This window comes from Papio anubis, chromosome 6 (assembly GCF_008728515.1).
Source record: "Papio anubis isolate 15944 chromosome 6, Panubis1.0, whole genome shotgun sequence".
Lineage (NCBI taxonomy): Eukaryota > Metazoa > Chordata > Mammalia > Primates > Cercopithecidae > Papio > Papio anubis.
The window spans coordinates 100,296,113-100,315,140 of record NC_044981.1 but is presented as its reverse complement, the minus strand read 5'-3'; the positions used below and the strand labels follow the sequence as shown (position 1 = coordinate 100,315,140).

The 19,028-nt window shown below is 37.7% G+C and overlaps 1 protein-coding gene across 2 annotated transcripts in view; it reads right to left on the bottom strand.

Annotated features, from left to right (window-relative positions):
• The window catches only part of LIN28B (lin-28 homolog B), a 143,302-nt gene extending 128,383 nt beyond the window's left edge, over window positions 1-14,919 (bottom strand). For both annotated transcript variants that reach the window (XM_009205754.4, XM_021937645.2), the window contains exons 1-2: window positions 14,664-14,919; window positions 5,164-5,212 (exon numbers count right to left, since the gene is read on the bottom strand). In XM_009205754.4, coding sequence (XP_009204018.2) covers window positions 5,164-5,197 — 34 coding nt within the window. In that variant the 5' untranslated portion in view covers window positions 5,198-5,212; window positions 14,664-14,919. The remainder of the gene's footprint in view (window positions 1-5,163; window positions 5,213-14,663) is intronic.
• Between the last annotated feature and the right edge of the window lie 4,109 nt (window positions 14,920-19,028).

Sequence of the window (19,028 nt, the reverse complement as noted above, 5' to 3'; positions counted from 1 at the left end):
GTTGACCCTCCCCCACCATGCCAGCAATCCCCCTCCCAGTCTCTTCAAACACGTCCACACTCCAGCACAGTTTCACACAAGCTAAAATGTAGGGATTATGAATCGAAGAGCTATGGAAAAAGCTGTATCCACCTATTTATACTCCCTCCCCATATTAAACAACTAAATATAAATTTAATTGGTGCAGATTGGAAAATGGATGTATAAAAAATAGAAGTTATTTTCAGCTGTTTGTGATAAAAGGTTTAATCAAAACTAATCAATTTGGAAAGATTTTTTTTGTATGTTACTCCTTTTATTTCTCTTTAGGAAAAAGGGCTACTTTCTCATTTTATTTTGGAAGGAATAACCGTGTGCCAGCTGTTAGGGAGAAAAGAAAAGGTGCAAAAATCCAATGACTTTGAAAGTTTAACAAAAGCGCAAGGCTATGAAAAAATTATTTACTAACAAAACATTTACTAGGCATTATTTTGATGGTAGAAATTACTTCTATCATACTGATTACACTGACAAAAAAGTAATCTCAATGATAGCATTACAGGCTAAGCTTGTGACATAATATGAAATCGAGAAAGTAATTTATATGTTTTTCATATTTTAATAATCACTTTAAAAAATCAACATCCGGTATCAGAGGAAAAAAAATCTCAGAAAGTATTCATGTAAATTGAGGTGAAGTGCTATTATTTACATAAAAGTAATGATCACAAAATTCACAGGCCAGTATAGTTTAGCTTTGTAAAATATTCATTTAAGTTTGCTTTTAATTAGAAAACAGTTTAGTCATTATAAAACCACAATCATAATATGTAGGTAGATCCAGAATCTGTTTATTGTTAAATTTGATGAAATTCAAATTTATTTTGAATGTGGATGCAAAGTGTGGAATACCACAACTGAACTACACTGTACAGTAGAGTTATGAGATTCACAGTCTTGCCTGATTGGGGGCCTCCAGTATTAGTGGAATTAAGGTAACGTTCACTGGAGTGGTCACTGGTGTCAGAGGTTATCGACTCATTCATTTCCTGAGAGGGACATCAGCCTTTCAAGTTGTGTAGAAGGCTTTTTCCAACTGGGAACCCTGAAAAATCCTCTAAAATTCGTTCATGAAGAATTTAAGACAAATGCATTTACATACCTTGGGGGAGGGTAAAAGAAAGGGGAAGAGAAGAGGCGAGGGAAGGGTAGAGGGGAAAAGGAATAAGAAAGCAAAGAAGTTGGAAAAGGAGAGAAGTAAAGGAAGGAGACACATTGAGAAACACAAAATAATCACTCAGCAATTTAAGAATATGGCACTGTCTTTTCTGCGCCTTCCCCCCAAACTTTTGAGCCTAAGATCCTTTTAAAATATAAATTGCCCATAAGCTCTTAAAGCTCCTAGAGTGCTGCTTTCACATAAAGTCGTCCTATGAGTCTCCTAGAATGCTTTCCAATTTGTCACTTTCCTGAAGTCTTCTGGTTTTAATTTTTTTCTCATTTCCTACTTGTTTTTAGTCCCTGAAAGACCTGTGTTTGACTCAAAAGGCGTGTTTTATTCCTGCAAAAGCCAAATACTTTATAGCTTGACTTATAGTTCTTTCAAAATGTCTTTAAAATGAGTTCAAGTAGCCACAAAGAATCGTCAATGTACTGGGGGGAAAAAGCAAGGAAATAACCTATCATATGCCTGTTGGCTATCACAATCTTCCCCATTTAAAAAACAAGGTACACGTTTTCCCAGACTTTTTTCCCCCAACAGTACAAGGAGCCGAAAGAGGTGCCAGAGCCCACCGTCGTTGTTTTCAACTGTAAGGAATGAGTGACTTCTGTTAAAGCAGAAACAATGCTTCGGTTCTTCTTAAAACTAGGAGGAGGGGCTGTGGCAATGCGGCAAGTGACTCCACCCGTCCTCTCCTCCCCGCAAATAAGGCGGGGTCTGTAGCCCAGCGCTGCCATCGCAACCCGCCTCTCTAGGCAGGTCGCTCCCCAGGCGGCCCAGACCTGAGACCCCAGACCCCGCGCCAGCAGATCTAAGCTTTCCCTCCACCTTCTGAAGCTTCCTCTCACCTTTCTCTCCCCAGTCACTTTTCCCTTTATTCCTCACTTTACCATCTCCTCTCCCTAAGCGGTGTAGATCCAAAGAAGGCTGGTGATTTCTCACTAAGGGACTTTTACATTTGTCATCTTGTCCCCAAGAACACCAAACAAAAGAAACCCCTGCCTTCACCACTATGGCAAAAACACTATGCACAGCCTACTATTTTGACTGAATTTCCAGACGTGTATCATTTATACTTTGATCCCTTTTCCTATGAGATGCCAGAATCTCCTAAAGCTAACATAACTGCAGTCAAAGAGAGGGAATCCGAACCCAAGAAAATGACCACCCCCACCCCCACCGGGCCATGCCTAAAACTGAGCTGTCTTCCAGCAAACCCGGCACCGTCCTTTCGGGAAGCCGCGATGGCAAACGTCGCCCTGGGCCTTCGGAGGATCAAGAAAAAACGTCGGCGGGAAGGGGCTGGACGCGCGGCTGGGGGCGATTTTCGGGATCTCTCTCTGCCCCTGGCAAGATCTCTCCTGCCTGAAAGCCGCCGACCTGCCCGTCGGGCAAACTGTCCTGATTCCTTCCACCCCGTTTCGGTAAACCACTTGGCGGTAACTTTCTTGACATTCCTACGACATGGAGTCAAATGCAAGGCGCGCCTGACTGGGTGCGTGGGTCTTGCAGCAGAGGCACTTCAGACTATAGTTGGGTCGCTTTGCTTTTGTTTCCAAAATGCAAAATTCTATTCTCATTTAATTTCCTTGTCTGGAGGCAAAATGCTCTGGCTTCACACTATTGGTCCAATGTTAGAAATTGAGACTTTCCTTAAATACCTTAACACACTTTCCCCAGAATAATAAAGTAAAATTATGGAAATACAGAAATGGATTAGCATAAATTTTAAGTTTCCCAGACAAATTGCCTTTATATTTCAAAATTTGCCTTTATATTTCAAAATTACCCTTTACATTTCAAAATTTGCAAATGCTTCCTTCTCTTTGGTCAGTTAGTTTCAGCAAAATATTTAGAACAAAATCCAGAAAAGGAGCATTATTTTAAGACTGACATTCTGTAGAAAAAGTATTTTTTAACTCTATTTTTAAAAATTATACATAATAGCTGTAGAAAGTATCTTTTTAAAAACTTGGAATAGCAAAAATCCTATTACATTAACATACTTCTCTCCCAATAAGCAGGAAAAATATTTTCCAAACTGTGCTCAACAAATACTTTCTTAAATGACTTTAATTAGAATAGTAACAGGTTAGAAAAAGCATTTAGTACTAAGTTTTACATTACTTTGCCCAGAATGGCACAAAAGGAAGCTTCATGTTTTAGCTGCAAAATGAAAGTATTTTTCAACTGTACTACTTTAACATGTATGTTTCCTAATTTAAAGGTCCTTTTTGCAATAAATACCATGAGTCTGTGGAGCAAACACTAAATAATGTTAATGTACTATTCTTTCTTCCTCCCTCAAGCAATTAATAAAAATATTCTTTTAAAAAGTTCTATTTCATCAAAAGAAATAATCAACTGAAATAAGAATGTGGACTGTCTCCCAGGTATTTATTTCAATATTTACCCTTTGGGTTTATTTGGAGGGCGACGGCAAGTATACCAAAAATGAAAAAGGAAAGAAGAGTGGCAGGGTAAAAGACGAAACAAGTTAAAAGAAATCTTCAGGCTTTAAAGATGCCTGAAGCAAATCAGCATGTGTGAGAAGCAAATCTGTGGAGAAAAAGCATCAGCTAGAAAATGGAGGCCAGAATTATGGTCCTATTTACCAATCTGTGGCCTTGGGCTAATCACTAAACTTCTCTGGGACTCAGTTTCTTCATCTGTAAAGTGAGGAAACTGGACCAGCGAAATATTCAAAGTCTCTTAAGTTGAAATGTAATCTCTAGAAATAACCATTCTTCTGGTGAAAGTGGTACCTTTCCCTTCAATCCTTTTTAATCACAAGGAAATACAGACATGAAACTTTATTGCAGTCACTTAACACATTGGTGTTAACATTATTTCCCAACAGAAAAGAAAAAGGTCTCTGAACTGGCCCCAGCGAAAAACCGCAGTCGATAATAAGGGGAAAAAAATAAAACATAAATAAACGAAAAGAAAACAATAATAAGAGGAAACTAGCTGGTATACTAAAACATTTGTAGCAACTTTTGAGAATCTTCTTTTTCATGACACTGGAGTATCATCTCTATGTCAAGATTCACTCTAAAAAAAAGCAGTTTCTCAAATGGAAATCCTATCATGGTTTCCTCGTTAAACTTTTTGATCCTTACTGCTTTCCTCTTGCTACTCACAATCCTATATTTGAAAAGTTTAATAACAGAATAACATTTTACTTGTAGTTATTATTAATATTCATATACTTTGCAATATCACAGCTCCTATGCATGCCTTCAAAGTGGTACTGGTCCAGCCAGAGTAATAAATTATTATCAAAATAAGATTGTTACTAAAAAATGGTGTTATAACTTTTAAGTTAATTTTAATAATATAAGACAGCATGTCAAAAGTCTGGGTTTAAAATATTAAAGTTTAAATGACTCAGTTTTGCAGCATGAAAACGAGGAGCAAATTCTGATATATGTTCATGAAAAGCAAGGTAAAGCTTCCTGGATAAGAAAAATTTCCTCAAAATGTCTAATATATTATATTGTGCTATTTCTGTTATGATAAATTATTTTAAAACAGCACCATGTCTCCATTTTTAATTTAATTCAGCAAATATTTGTTAGTGCCTATTTTACTTTGGGAGTTACAAAAATGACCAAGCCATGAATACTTTTCATTCATCTCCATAAGCATTTAAATATCTATTATCTATGTTGCTTGAGTTACAGCAAAAGGAATCACAAAATACAGTACTGCTAAAAGTGGGGGTGGGGGAAAGTGGTTAATTAGAAGAGGTTGTCCACGTAATTCTTATGGGAATACCAGTTTTTTAGATGGAGTGACCAGGATGGAGTTGGAGTATAAGAGGACTTGGTACCCATCTTGCCAAAGTAGAAAGGATGGAGAATTCCTGAGGGCTGTCAAGTTCTCATATGCCTCTAGTGATCTTGATCTTTTAAAACATTAATTAAACAAAATATTAAAAAAAAAAAAAAACGACTAACCTGGGGCTGATGAAACCTGGTTGAATGACCTCATCCTCTTCTGAAGAACCTAAAATCAGAGAGCTCAAGTCAGTACTACATTAATTGCCTATTTAATTGCCTCTTCTTCATCCTAATGGCCATTAGAAAGCAATAAAATGCCCAGGTTTAGACTCTGTGAAGAGACCTGTAAACTTTTTTTACAGTTTAAGACTCACCTAGCAAAATTAGATAACCAATTGGCATATACTTGCCTTTTATATCTAGTAGAGGACACTAATTTAAAGAACATTTAAAACATTTAAGACCATTAAGATGCAGTCAAAAGATCCCAATTTCACGAACAATGCAGTTTAAATTTTAATATTTAATTTTACACTGTAATTTTAAAATACTAGTATTTTTTTCCAAGCACAGTTAAAATCTACTTAACCTAGAATATCATGTTTCTTAAAGAACTAACTTATTTGACTTTTTTCAGATATATTTTAGAAGATAAGTCATGAGAATCTAATGATACTATAAAATTGATATTGGGGCTGTTGCAGTCAAGTGAATGAAAAATTACATTAATGGTAATACATTTAATCATTAAGTATATTTTAAAATATCTAATACACATTTTAACTCATTTTTAAGTGGGTTAATATTTTTTAAAAAGCAAACAGTTCTCATTTTTTAAATATGAGTAAATACTGATGTTTCTAATATATCCATTGGCAGATGCCACAACACAATAAAACTTGCAATAAAGAGGCCACATAGTAATGAAGTATAGTGACTGGAAGAGGAACTCCTGGTGACTACTAAATTATTGTTTTTATCCTTGGGTCAGTTATTAAGGTTTGCAAAACAGATTGATGTGAACATGCATGCACTCACCTGCTACACCAAGAGTTGTCTTTCCTTAACTAAGTTTTACACACTATACCTACTATATCAACTCACAAAAAAAAAGTAAAACCATTCTGTGAAAATTCTTTAAGTTGCAATCTCTCTTCTCAAAAGGAAATGGAGAATTTTCCAAGTGCAGGGTTCTACTGAATGTTGACCCAAGGTTCTTTTTACAAAGGATGACAATCCCACTGAGTCAGATTTGAAAAGAATAGAGGAAGAATGTGAACAAAAGGCACGTGAACCTCTGTATATTAAACCCTTCAGTTATCCTGTGTTTTCAACCAAAAGACACAAGATAATGACAGATCCTAACTTTAACAAAATTCTTTATAGACACGTAATGAAATAGAGCTTTCCTTTACATTGATCCTGTATCAAGTTTTATTTTGCACATCTGGCTTATGTGAGTATATTTAATTATTGTACATAAATATTTCAGCACAACTGTAGCTTATGCCTTTCTGTTCTAATAGTCCACAGCCTATTCTTAATGCTATCTGCTTATATTTAGAGAAGAATTCAAGCCAACATATTTTAAAGATGTGTAAATACAATAGATAGGGTTAGTAAAAAAAATACATAAAATCTTTGCAAATAATTTGAACAAATTACCACACATAGTAGGTTTAATAAAGTCAAAATCAAATAATGCAAGAAAGTTGGCTAAATAATGCTGTTTAATTCAAGAGCTCTAACTATTAGCTTTTGGAGTTTTCTTAAAAAAGCCAATTTCACTGATAATAACATTCAGATTTTTCACTATTCAAACTTACATATGATGTCCTTGGTTATACTAGTTTTAACAGTAATGTCCACTTCAAAGGAAAAGTAACATGAAATTATTTCACAGTTAATGTTTTTCACTATTAATGGTTTAAAATCGTTCAAAAACAAGAGTAGAAAAAACAGAATTAAGTTTAAATAGAGATATTATTATGTATCCATCCAATATTGACTGAACAACTATGACAGGAATGAGACAGGTATAACCTGTAAAATATTTATAATTTTAAACATTCATATTCTTATTCTAGGTGACTGTTTTTTGAAATGAAATATCAGGAGTTAAAATAACTCTTCAAATGCATGAATACTCCAAAAACAGCCACTCACATTTTATACATGAGTATTTATATTTAATTTTTTTTTTTTTAGACAGAGTTTTGCTCCTGTTGCCCAGGCTGGAGTGCAATGACGTGATCTCCGCTCACTGCAACCTTTGCCTCCCAGATTTAAGCGATTCTCCTGCCTCAGCCTCCCGAGTAGGTGGGATTACAGGCATACGCCACCACGCCTGGCTAATTTTTGTATTTTTAGTTGAGACGGGATTTCACCATGTTGGCCAGGCTGGCCTCAAACTCCTGACCTTGTGATCCACCCACCTCGGCCTCCCAAAGTGCTGGGATTACAGGCATGAGCCACCATGCCCAGCCTTGTATTTAATACATTTTGGTAAAATATTTTATTTAATAGAGTTAATTACATTTTCTTAGAAAACAAAAACCTAAACCTGTGAAATCCCAGAATACACTTCTCTGCTCCTATACTAGAATAATCTCCGTTCATCATTTAGATCTCTACTTAGAGCTCTTTTTCATACTGTTCCATACTGAATACAATGTCTCTACCATATAATAGTGTACTGTGGTTTATTTTAACAGTCCATCAAAATGTTCTCTCTCCCCACTGAACTCTATGCTCTGTGATTAGAGAGACTATGTATATTTAGCTCGTTATCATAATTCTGGCATTATTTTGTGTTCATTATATTTTTTGAACCAATGACAATGAATTCCTGTACCTGGGTTGATTATTCCTAGGTTGGCTTTTACAAAAAAAAAAAAAATGGACTTGTACACAAAATGTTTTGTTAAACTATCTTTTCATAAAAAATAACTGGATAGGCAATTCATCTCTTATAAATATAAAATACATATATTATAAATATAAAATACATATATACAAAATAATTCCAATTATTTTATTTTAAATATATGACTTACTGCTATAGGAGTGCCTAACTTATAAGGAGTATCCATCACAAACATTCTTAGATTTCACATTTCTTCCTATTAAAATATATAACAATATTCTTCACAATTATACATCGTTCATTATTAAAATCCACTGTTGTAACTAAATATAAAGGAAAATGATTGCTATTATGAATATATTGTAATTCATTCAAAAATTGCCAGTTGGTGCGGTGGCTCATGCCTGTAATCCCAGCACTTTGGGAGGCCAAGGCAGGTAGATCACTTGAGGTCCAGAGTTCGAGACCAGCCTGGCCAACATGGTGAAGCCCATCTCTACTAAAAATACATGAATTAGCCAGGCATGGTCATGCATGCCTGTAATCCTAGCTACTCAGAAGGCTGAAGCAGGAGAACTGCCTGAACCCGGGAGACGGGGGTTGCAGTGAGCCAAGATCTTGCCACTCCACTCCAGCCTGGGTGACACAGCAAGACTCTGTCTCAAAAAATAAAAATAAAAATTGCCAAGCTGTTAAGTTCAGAGAAATGAAGTGATGAATAAAAATAAAATACTACTACATTTCACATTACTCACAATTTTATTTCAATTCACATCACGCTAACTTTTACTTCTAATACTAACAAATGCAAAAGTTAAAGTTGCAAAAATGATTTAACAATCAGGAATAGTATTCACCATAATAAGAAAAATTATTTCATTACTTATTCTCATCCCCAGAATTTTTCAACATTTTAAAAAATACTTAAGATAATTTTTAGTATCTGTTATGGTATTTTCTAAAATAACATAAGTGTAAATTAGATTATAACTTACTATAATAAATATTCACTTTATGGTTCAAAGAAAAATTAATCTACAGTATGTCTCAACTATCACTGAACTACATTCTTTAGAAGGCAACATAGATTTTTCTTTCCTAGCAAGAGAAAACGTTTTAAAATAACACTACTTAAAATCATATAGCAAACATATTAATATTACAGTAACACCAGAGTAAAACCCAAAGTACAATACTGATTTAAATTGACTATAACTTAAAATATAACATACGCATCAGATAAAATATTAAACATGAAAGTTCAACACTGAAGTGAATGCCGGTGCTTTATGAAAGTGTTTCCTTACATTGTCCTTTAAATAAACATTTAATATCTATTAAAAACCTTACTGTAATTATTTGCAATTAGTCAACAGACTAAATTCAAATGCTGCCTCAGTAAAATCAGGATAAATTATTTTGCAATTTAACTGAACATCCTACTTTAATCATAGATGTAGCTGGAAATGTTGCTAATGTACCCTCAATCATACACAGGAACAGAAAATCTAAACAAAATAATCTACTTAAAAGTAAGAGATATAGTTACACATGACTTTGTACAGTTTAAAAATATTAGTCTATTGGAGTTTGAAAACAAGCTTCACATTTGGTTAAATATTTTTAAAATTACCAAGAGAAGAGAAAATTTTATATTAGGAAAAAAAGCTCAAAGTTGCATTATTTCTTGTATTTATAAAGTATATGACTTAATTTGTAATATATCATATGAAACACTCAACCTTAAATTGTAGGGTAGTATTTTGGCACTGCTGAATCATGGAGATAAACTTAATTTTCTCAACCATATTACAATTATAAATTTTATTGGTTTCATATAAGATATGGACAGCTCTATCATTCTCTTCAAATACTGTAATAAAAAGAATTATTTTGGAAAATAAAAACAAATGAATAATAATTTGAGACGACTGGCATATTTTCAAAATTGTTTAAAGGCAATATTATGGCACAGATAGCAGCTGGTAAACACAATTCTTTAGCTTAAATGTAAGCTACAATACAGTTGAGCCACAGCACAGTTAGTTTTGCTAATGTGTTTGTATTTCCCAATATGAAATAATAGCTTTATGTAATCAAGCTCACAGCCCAGTCATTATTAGATCACATTAAAGAAAAGTAAAAGAAAGCTCTAGTGGTTTCAGATCAAAAAGATCAAAATAATGGCAAAATTCCTGCCTTAAAAAAGGTAATCACATATACTTTGAAGGCCCACCATAACTTTAAGACAAAACTTTAAAGTGGCTTTTTGATATAGTAAACAAAAATGATTTTAGGTAAAACTGAACACTTCTTTTACTTACAATAATAAGAAAATTTTATTGACATACATTTTAAGTTTTAATATACAACATTATTAATGGTTCAAAATTTATATCATCACCAGAGATTAACAACTAAATGAGAACTTTTAGTGTATTCTAAATATTTTCAATAAACATTTTAATAAAGATAAAGAGACACTTTACAAGTATTCATCCTTACAACACTGGGTGACCTACTGATGTAATAAATGTAATATCAAATAAAAAAGGATTTTAACTAACAGAGGAGATTATAACAGACTAATACAAAATATAAAACATAATTTACAGATTTTTTCTAAAATGTTAAATCCACAAAATATCTATTTTTAACCTATACAGTCTAGAGTATTTTAGTTAAAATGTTTTTGTAAAGTCTGAACAAATGATACATAGAAAAATGTCTGAAAAACATAAAAGTAGCATTTCAGCTCTTGCCTTTCCAAACAAGTCTGTAAAATACTGATTTGAAAATATCTAGAAAATCGTAAACATGTTTTTCCACCATTAGAACTGGCCATTCAACATCAAGTCTTTTTCTCCATATAATTAAGCTTTTGTTCTGCTAAGAAAAAACTAGAAACTGATTGCTTGAAAATGAGCTGCATGCCCTTTGTCCTGATTTGTCACCTTTGACCCTTAATTTGATGATCCTGCATATCAACCCATTCTATTTTTAGAAGAATCATGTCAATGTTCTATGCTTAAAATAGTACTTTTTACTGATGTATTAAATGTATTGCAACATTCCTTTCAGGTAATTTATACAATGGTTTCATACTAGTACTCATTTCATATAACGTAGAGCACAGTAATATTGTAAGTAGTGAAAGCCTGGTGTTTGTCCTGTTTCAAACAATAGAAAATTTCCCCCAAATGACAGGTCAATATCACTATAATTTCAAAATTTATATTCTTATTTTAAAAATTATTTAATGTTTTTAAGTGGAATTTTTTTCATGAATGATTTCTAATTTGATTAAGTTTGATATCACATATTTTGATGTTGGTTTTGATAGTGCCAGAATATGAACCTAAATCAAAAACTGCAAATATCAAGTTCATACTCTACCTTACGGGTAGTGTCAATTAAAACTGTACAGTGTTTGAGTTAAATAACTAGTTGCTTAAACAGGTTTTAAAAATCTTGGCATCATCTCCAAGTGGCAGCTTTTAAAGAAAGAGAAAACCTCTAGCATTGATTCTATTGATTTTACTGACATTATTCAAAATCAATGTTACACAGTAAATTAATATACTTCAGGGATAACATTTCTCTATCACAATTTCTGATGATTCCAATTCAACTAGGTGAAAAGCAAAAAAATAAAAGTAGTTATGAACTATATATGCATATATTTCCTGTAGTCACGATGCTACTTGAATCCCTACACAATTTCTGTGTACTGTACAGTTTTCAGTCAGATTTAGCAGGGACCAATATGGCTGTCTTGATTCAGCACTGTGGCCAGCGACTTTGTCGAGCATCATCGTGTCAGAGAAATCCAACACAATAATGTACATGTATACAAGTACATGGTGGGCAAAGTTCCTCAAAACAATAAGATTCCGTATTTCATATATTCCAAGACTTATTCATATAAATCAACCTTAAGTATTTGAATGTAAAGAATTTCCATTGTTCTTGGCAAGCTAGAAATTCCTTACTTTGTGGTTCATCAAAAACAGTAGCTATTTGTAAAGAAAATATAGTCCCTTTAAAAGGCAAGAAAATAAGGTACAGATTCAAAAGCATTTAAACAAGAAAACTGAGTATTTGAGAATTTTAAAAGAAAATTAAATTCTATTAAAAAAATACTTAATAAGAAAACCCTTTAGTTGTCCAAAAATTTTTAACGCCACTTTCATAATCAATAATTTAATTACTTCTAAATTGATTCATCTCTGTATGCCCATGTTTCATTTTTTAAATCAATTCAACTTTGGATTAAGATAAATGTTTATAGATCATTTCCTGACCTGAACTTGCTAATTTAGTCCCCAAATTTAGTAGCTGTGCCTGGCGCTTCAATTATTTTTAAAGAGACATCAGTCTCACACCTGAAGACTGTTATTCATACATGTTTTATTTAATAACTTACTTTTTTCCTTTAATCATGATTTGTAAATTATGACAGCAGTGTGTAACAAATCCCTAATAATGTTACCAGATGAGATACCAAGCATTATCAAACTTTTAGGCAGTTAAGATCTGTTTAGTCTTCTCTTTCTTCAGAGTAAACCGGAAAGAAAAAAAAAAGCCAAACTTAAATTCACTGTATTTTGGGATTTACATGTGCAACACACTTAAAAATTATTCTGACTGTGAGCACTACTGACTTTGAGCACTACTATTTTAAATATCGATTTGTTTCCCTTACAAAGTATAAGATTGACACATCTCGCCTCACAACCTAGCGATTTTTAAATTTAAATCCTGACTAATTTCACAACAAACTTTTTATTGTTTCTGAAAGAAGTCTAGCAGAGAATATAATAATAAGACACCATACAGTCTGACAAGGATTAATGAGAATACAATTATTGAATCATTTGGTTCCAGATCTATTAATTGAGAAGCAGCTATAAAGTTAACAAGAACCAATATGCATTACAACCCGATCCAATTCCTTAAATTTTTATGACCCTATATTGTCAAGCAAAGATTAGCTGATCTTACTTGTAAGATGGAAAAGTCAAATAAAACTTTTTTATTCATTGATAGTATAGCTCCTTTCCCACTAAGTGCTAGAAGAGGCCTTGTATCAGTTTCATTTCTAAAGCTCTGTAGGAAATTAGGCACACTGCAAAGACAAATAATTTGGGAAGCAAGAACTTTCCCTAAGATGGACAAGGGTGTAATTATTATTGAAAATGGAATACTGATTATTACATTCACTTTTGTTATTTATCATATGACTCCTCTATAAAATCTATGCAAATTCACAGCAGAAGAAAAAAATGGCATAAATTTCATAGCAAATTTTATATTTTTAAAATCATACGAATTGGCATAATTTCCAAGAATTCACCCTTAACTTTTAAAATTTCCCTGAAAGCTTTCATAAAACTGCGATGTTTTGTACTTATTGTTGGACGTAAAAATGTGCTTTTTAAAAAAACACTTTTGCATTATCATCTAAGTAAATATGGTAATAACTAGCACCCAAAAAATGAAACATTAAGATTTTCTTGATTAGAGTAAAAATCACTTTACGTCGTATTTTTTCCAGCAACGTTGTAAAACGTTTTAAATTCATTCTAACACTAGTTGTCAGGTGTAATTTTCACTTCCATAGTACTTGTGATCGAGAAATAAAAAACTACAATAGAATAGGAGCATAATTTATTTTTCCCTTGCATTAACAATAATACATATAAAAATCTTCAGTGGAGAATTTAGGTCCATGAACAGTAATACTTGGCAATCTTAAAAACCTACGGATGAAAACAAATCCACAAAGAACTGAAGGGAACTCAAGAAAACACAGGCACCTAAGATTTCATTCTGTGTTACATGAAACAATTCAAAATGGCGGACTTACTATTACTTACATTTAAGAAATTTCCGCAATAAGGGCACTAAATACATACTGTTAGATTTTACTCAAAAACACTCAATATTTACCAACGTGCAATTTTTAAAAAAAGTTTTTGGAGTACAAATCCTCATAAAGCACCCGCATCCAATGTTCCAGTCAGTAGTCAGTTAATGCTCCTGCAAACGTATCATTTCTTCTTTGGTTTTTCCTTTTCAAAAACAACCTAAATCCAAGTGCGTTCTTCCCCGTTCTTTTCAAAATCCTTAATTTTAATTGATGAATTTACATCACCGATACCGAAGCAAAAACGATCCCCGACGCCTGCCCGGTACAAAGCAGCTCGGTTTGCGGAGCGCGAAAGGGAGGTGCGCACGCCCCCTGGCGGCACGGCCCCGTGCGTCCCAGAGGAGCCCGCACCGGCCGCGAGGACCCGCCGCCGGGACCCCAGCCTGCGCCGCACCCTCGCGCCCGAGTGGCCTGCGCCCCCGCCCTGCCCTGCCCCGCCCCGCCCTCCTGCTCCAAGCCGGCTTTGGCCGCCCGGCAGCAACCGCAGCGGCGAGCCCGGGCGGCCGCTCTGGCAACGCGGTGCCCATACCGGGCGCGGACCCAGCAGCACGGAGCAGGGAGAGAAAGGTGTGAACCCGGAAGTACATCGACTGCCCGCGTCTTAGTGGCAGCACCGGGGCAATAAATCAGGGCCGGCGAAGGAAAGACGCTGCGCGCCAGCTCCCGAACCGCAACTTGCTGCGAGACCTGTCACTTCCCCGCGGTGCCCAGTCCTCGCCCCTCCCAGGCGCTCGCGCCTCCTCTTTTCTTCCTGCTCCTCAGCACGGAGCTCCCCTCGACGTTGCTCACGTGCCAGACTCGGGACCGCGAGCGGCGTCCGCACCCGCACGCACACCCGGCCACGCTCGCACTCGCGCGGCCGCGGGACCGGCTGCTTACCTCCGGGGCCTCATGGTCGCGTCGCTAGCCTGGGTGTGAAAGGGGGAGAGGGTGTGAGGACGTGTGTGGCGTTCAGTCCCGGAGGACTGGGCGGAGGAAGGGGCCTGGAGTCTGTCACTTCCTGAGGGAGCGCGGAGGTCGAGAGACCTGTGAGGCGCGCGGCGTGGCCGAGAGGGTCAGCACATTGTGAGCCGGCAAAGGGACGCGGAACAGCCGGGCCGCGCGCGGCCACCGGGCGGAGAATCCGCTGTCGCCACCGCTCCGCCGCCGCAGCCCGGCGAGTGGCGGGGCGCGGGGAGGAGGGGGCTGAGCCGGGTGGGGGAGCGCGGGGCGCGGCGGCGGCACCAGGCGGTTCGACTGGAGCCCTGCGTCAGCCGGCGGCACGCGCACACCTGCCCGCCGCCGTTCCCGGCCGCGTCATTGGCTGCCGGCGCCGAGCGCGCGAGATTGAACCTTCCATTCATTCCAGGGCCGGGCGGGCGCGCGCGGCCGTGGTGGAGCTTTACGGCGGGCTCCCCCGAACCCCCGAGGCGCGTTCCCGCGCAGGCTCGGGCGCGCACGGCCGCGCCGCCGTTTGTTCTGGTGGAGGCTGCGAGTGCCTGGGCCTGTGACTCCCGGCTCTCCGCGCGCAGCGTCGGTCCCGGAGGGAAGCTCACATGGCCGTCCCTGGGGTGTGACTGGAGGGAGGCGGGACGGTGCTACTCCTTGCTCCCCAACCTGACACCTTGGTGCGGTAAAACTGTAAGAAGGTAACAAAATCACATCTGAAGCCCAGGTCTTTTCTTTTACTACAGATGCCCTGGACATCATTCCGAACAGCACAATTCAAGGTAATAATAGTCATGTATTTCAGAATCCAGTGAGCATCGTAGACAATGCCACAAGTTTGGGGAACCTACTGTCAGCTGTTCCTTTTCCTAAACAATAAGATACTCAATGTCAAATTGGATGATACAAACTTAATAATCATCACTCAAAGAGCCACAAGATCTGGGGCCCAAAATACTGTGATATACACACAGTATTGATATTTTGGTATATGTTCACAAAGTATCACTGCTTTCTCTCCTATAATTTTCCACCTGATAATTTTATAGTTCTTTTTTATACTTTGGGTAGTTTCTCATCAGACTTTCAGAACTAAACAGTACTAGTCAGTCATTATCTGACCAGCTACAAAAATTGAGTATAGCCTTGTAATGTGGACTGCTCTGTGGAACTGATTAAAGGGATTAAATATTTCAGCAAACTAAAAATGTGTTCAAAAATTTAAAATATAGGACATAAAAACAAAAGTGGAAAACTTTTCAAATGAAAACACTTTCATTTGAAAATAACTAATAAAGGCCAGTTCACTGGCTACTATTGTATAACTAAAAGGCAAATCTGCAAACTGTTGCTGTGTGATGATGCATTTCTCCCTTCCAATTTCTGGATTAGGATTAAGAAACCAATTTATCTATCAAGGGTAACCACAGTCTAGAAAAAAGCATCTCTGGCCTGGGAGTGAGATCAATGCAGACAGACTGATCAGAAGCAAAATCCTGTTGTGACCCCTCCTAAGAATTTTCCACATTGGCTACCACCTTCAGCAAATTCCCTGGATGGCCGCTCAACTTTCCATTGGGTTAGTGGAGTGAATACCACTTACTTTAAAGATGCTTTTTCACTGGCAAGTATGTAAAGTATCTCTTACATTACTTTGCTAAGTAGTACAGAGGATTCTTTCAGATACAATTCCTTAGTTATAATCATTGTATCAATTTACACTATGATTCCAAATATAATTTAGAGGAAAAAGATGTGGACATAGATTACTGGAAATGAAAAACAGCAATTAATTATCACCATCTGAAATGTGATATGCTTTGACTTTAAAGCATTATAGTAGTTTTTTACTTATGAGTAGAGCTTACAAATGCACTTATAGAATGAACTCTGTTTTTAGGTATTTTGTAAGCCTTTCAGCATTTAAGTGTGATGCATATTTATGCAGTACCTATTTAAAGTCCTGAGAAGAATTGTAAACAGAAAATAAAAAATTAAAACACCACCCAGGGTTAGTATCCCAGCACTCAAGAGGTCGTCCTTCTTTTCGATTTCAAACTAGTTACCATCATGCCGTCATGCTGCTGTGACACAAGTAAAAAAATGGGACATCATAATATTTAATGTATTATTTTATGTAAGGTACCTGAAAGGGGTGATGATGAACACTGATAGGCTAAGCATTTATTAAGTAGTATGTTAGCATGATTAGAAATGAATGAAAAGCCATAAGAACAAAGGAATTTATCGTTTATGTATGGCTCTTGGCAATTTCTTTTTCTTTTCACGTGTTTTTTTTTTCTTTAGACAGGGTCTCACTATGTCCCCCAGGCTTGAGTGCAGTAGTGCCATCTTGGCTCACTGCAGCCTCCACCTTCTGGGTTCAAGGGATTCTCATGCCTAAGTCTCCTGAGTAGCTGGAATTACTGGTAGGCCTGCGCTACCCCGCCCAGCTGATTTTTATATTTTTAGTAGACACGGAGTTTCGCCATGTTGCCCACGCTGGTCTGAAACTTCTGGCCTCAAGCAGTCTGCCCACCTGGCCCTTCAAAGTGCTGGGATTACAGGTGTGAGCCACCATGCCTGACAGGGGCAATTTCCTTCTAAAAGTGAAACTTGGCAATTTCTTTCTAAAAGTGAATCCTTCTACCTGGGACCATGGTGATAATTTATTTTACTTTATTTCCAACCTCCCCTTTTTTAGAGACCCGGTCTCACTCTGTTGCGAAGGCTGGTGTACAGTAACACCTTCCTAGCTCACTGCGGCTTCGACCTCCTGGGCATAAGTGAGAATCGTCTTCAACCTCCTGAGTGGCGGGGACTACGAGCGCCTAAGTTTTTTGGGGTTTTTTTTGTTTGTTTTTGTATGCCTAATTTTTTTTTTTTTTTTTTGTAGAGACAGGTTCTTGCTCTGTTGCCCAGGCTATTCTCAAACTTGTGGTGGCAAGATATCCTGTGGCCTTGGCCTCCCAAAGCACTGGGATTACAGGCATGAACCACTGTGCTTGGCCTGCTTTACTTTTAGAGTATATCTAATAATTATTCCCAAAGAGAACAGGCTCTTACTCTTAGTATCTCCAATGCCTACAACGGTTCCTAGAATATGGTAGTGTCTGAACGCACCCTGGTTATAGTTTCAAGGAAATACTTAGCAAGACCTTTAGAAAACATAAAATGCAGTGTTTCGTATTTCTCTTGCCCTCTATTTTATTTACGACTGGAGTATATGGAAGCAAACCCCAGGCATCGTGTCATTTTACTTATGAATTACAAGTATTGAGTGTTATAATGTTGAAAAACTAGGCTTATATGTTTATTATACTACGTTAAAACAATTTGAAAAATAGAGTTGGCCGGGCGCGGTGGCTCACGCCTGTAATCCCAGCACTTTGGGAGGTCGAGGCGAGCGGATCACTTGAGCCCAGGAGTTGGAGACCAGACTGACCAGCATGGTGAAACCGTCTCTACAAAAAATCAGGCAGGCTTGGTGGCGGGCGCCTGTAGTCCCAGCTGCTGGTACTCAGGAGACAGCAGGGAGGCGGAGGCCGCAGCGAGCAGACAATGCGGCCCTGCACCCCAGCCTGGGCAAAATGGTCACCGCTTCTCTACAAAATATTAGCTGGGCGTGGTGGCGCGCGCCCGCGGTTGTGGCTATTGGAGAGGATGAGGTCGCCCGTCCGACCCGTAGGCAGAGGTTCCAGAAAGCTAGGATCGCGCCTATGAACTCCAACCTGGGCGACAGAGTGAGATCCTATCTAAAAAAAAAAAGTAAAGTAAGAAAGAGAGAGTTTAAAAATAAACTGACCTGGCGGCGGTGGCTCATGCTCGTAATCCCAGCACCTTCTTCAGAGGCTGACGTGGCGAATCGCTTGAGCCCAGGAGTTCAAGACCAGCCTGCGGAAAATGGCGACCTGGCTCGCTACAAAATATTCGCTGGGCGTGGTCCGCACGCCTGTGGTCCCAGCTATTGGGGAGGCTGAGGTGGGAGGATCGCTCCAGCACGGGGGCGGAGGTTGCAGTGAGCCAAGATTGCGCCACTGCACTTCAGCCTGGGCAACAGTGCGATCCCGTCCTAAAATGGAAGAAAGAAAAAGAGATTTAAAAAGGTTGGCCAGGTGCCGTGACGCACGCCTGTAATCCCAGCGCTTAAGGAGACCGAGATGGGCAGATCGCTTGAGCACAGAAGTTCCAGACCAGCCTGGGCAACACGGTGAATAGCATTGTATTTGCTTTCTAGGGTAGCTGAAACAACAAAAATTAACGTCTCACAGATCTGAAGGCTTCCGTGTCGATTCTGGACTGTGATGAGAATCTGTG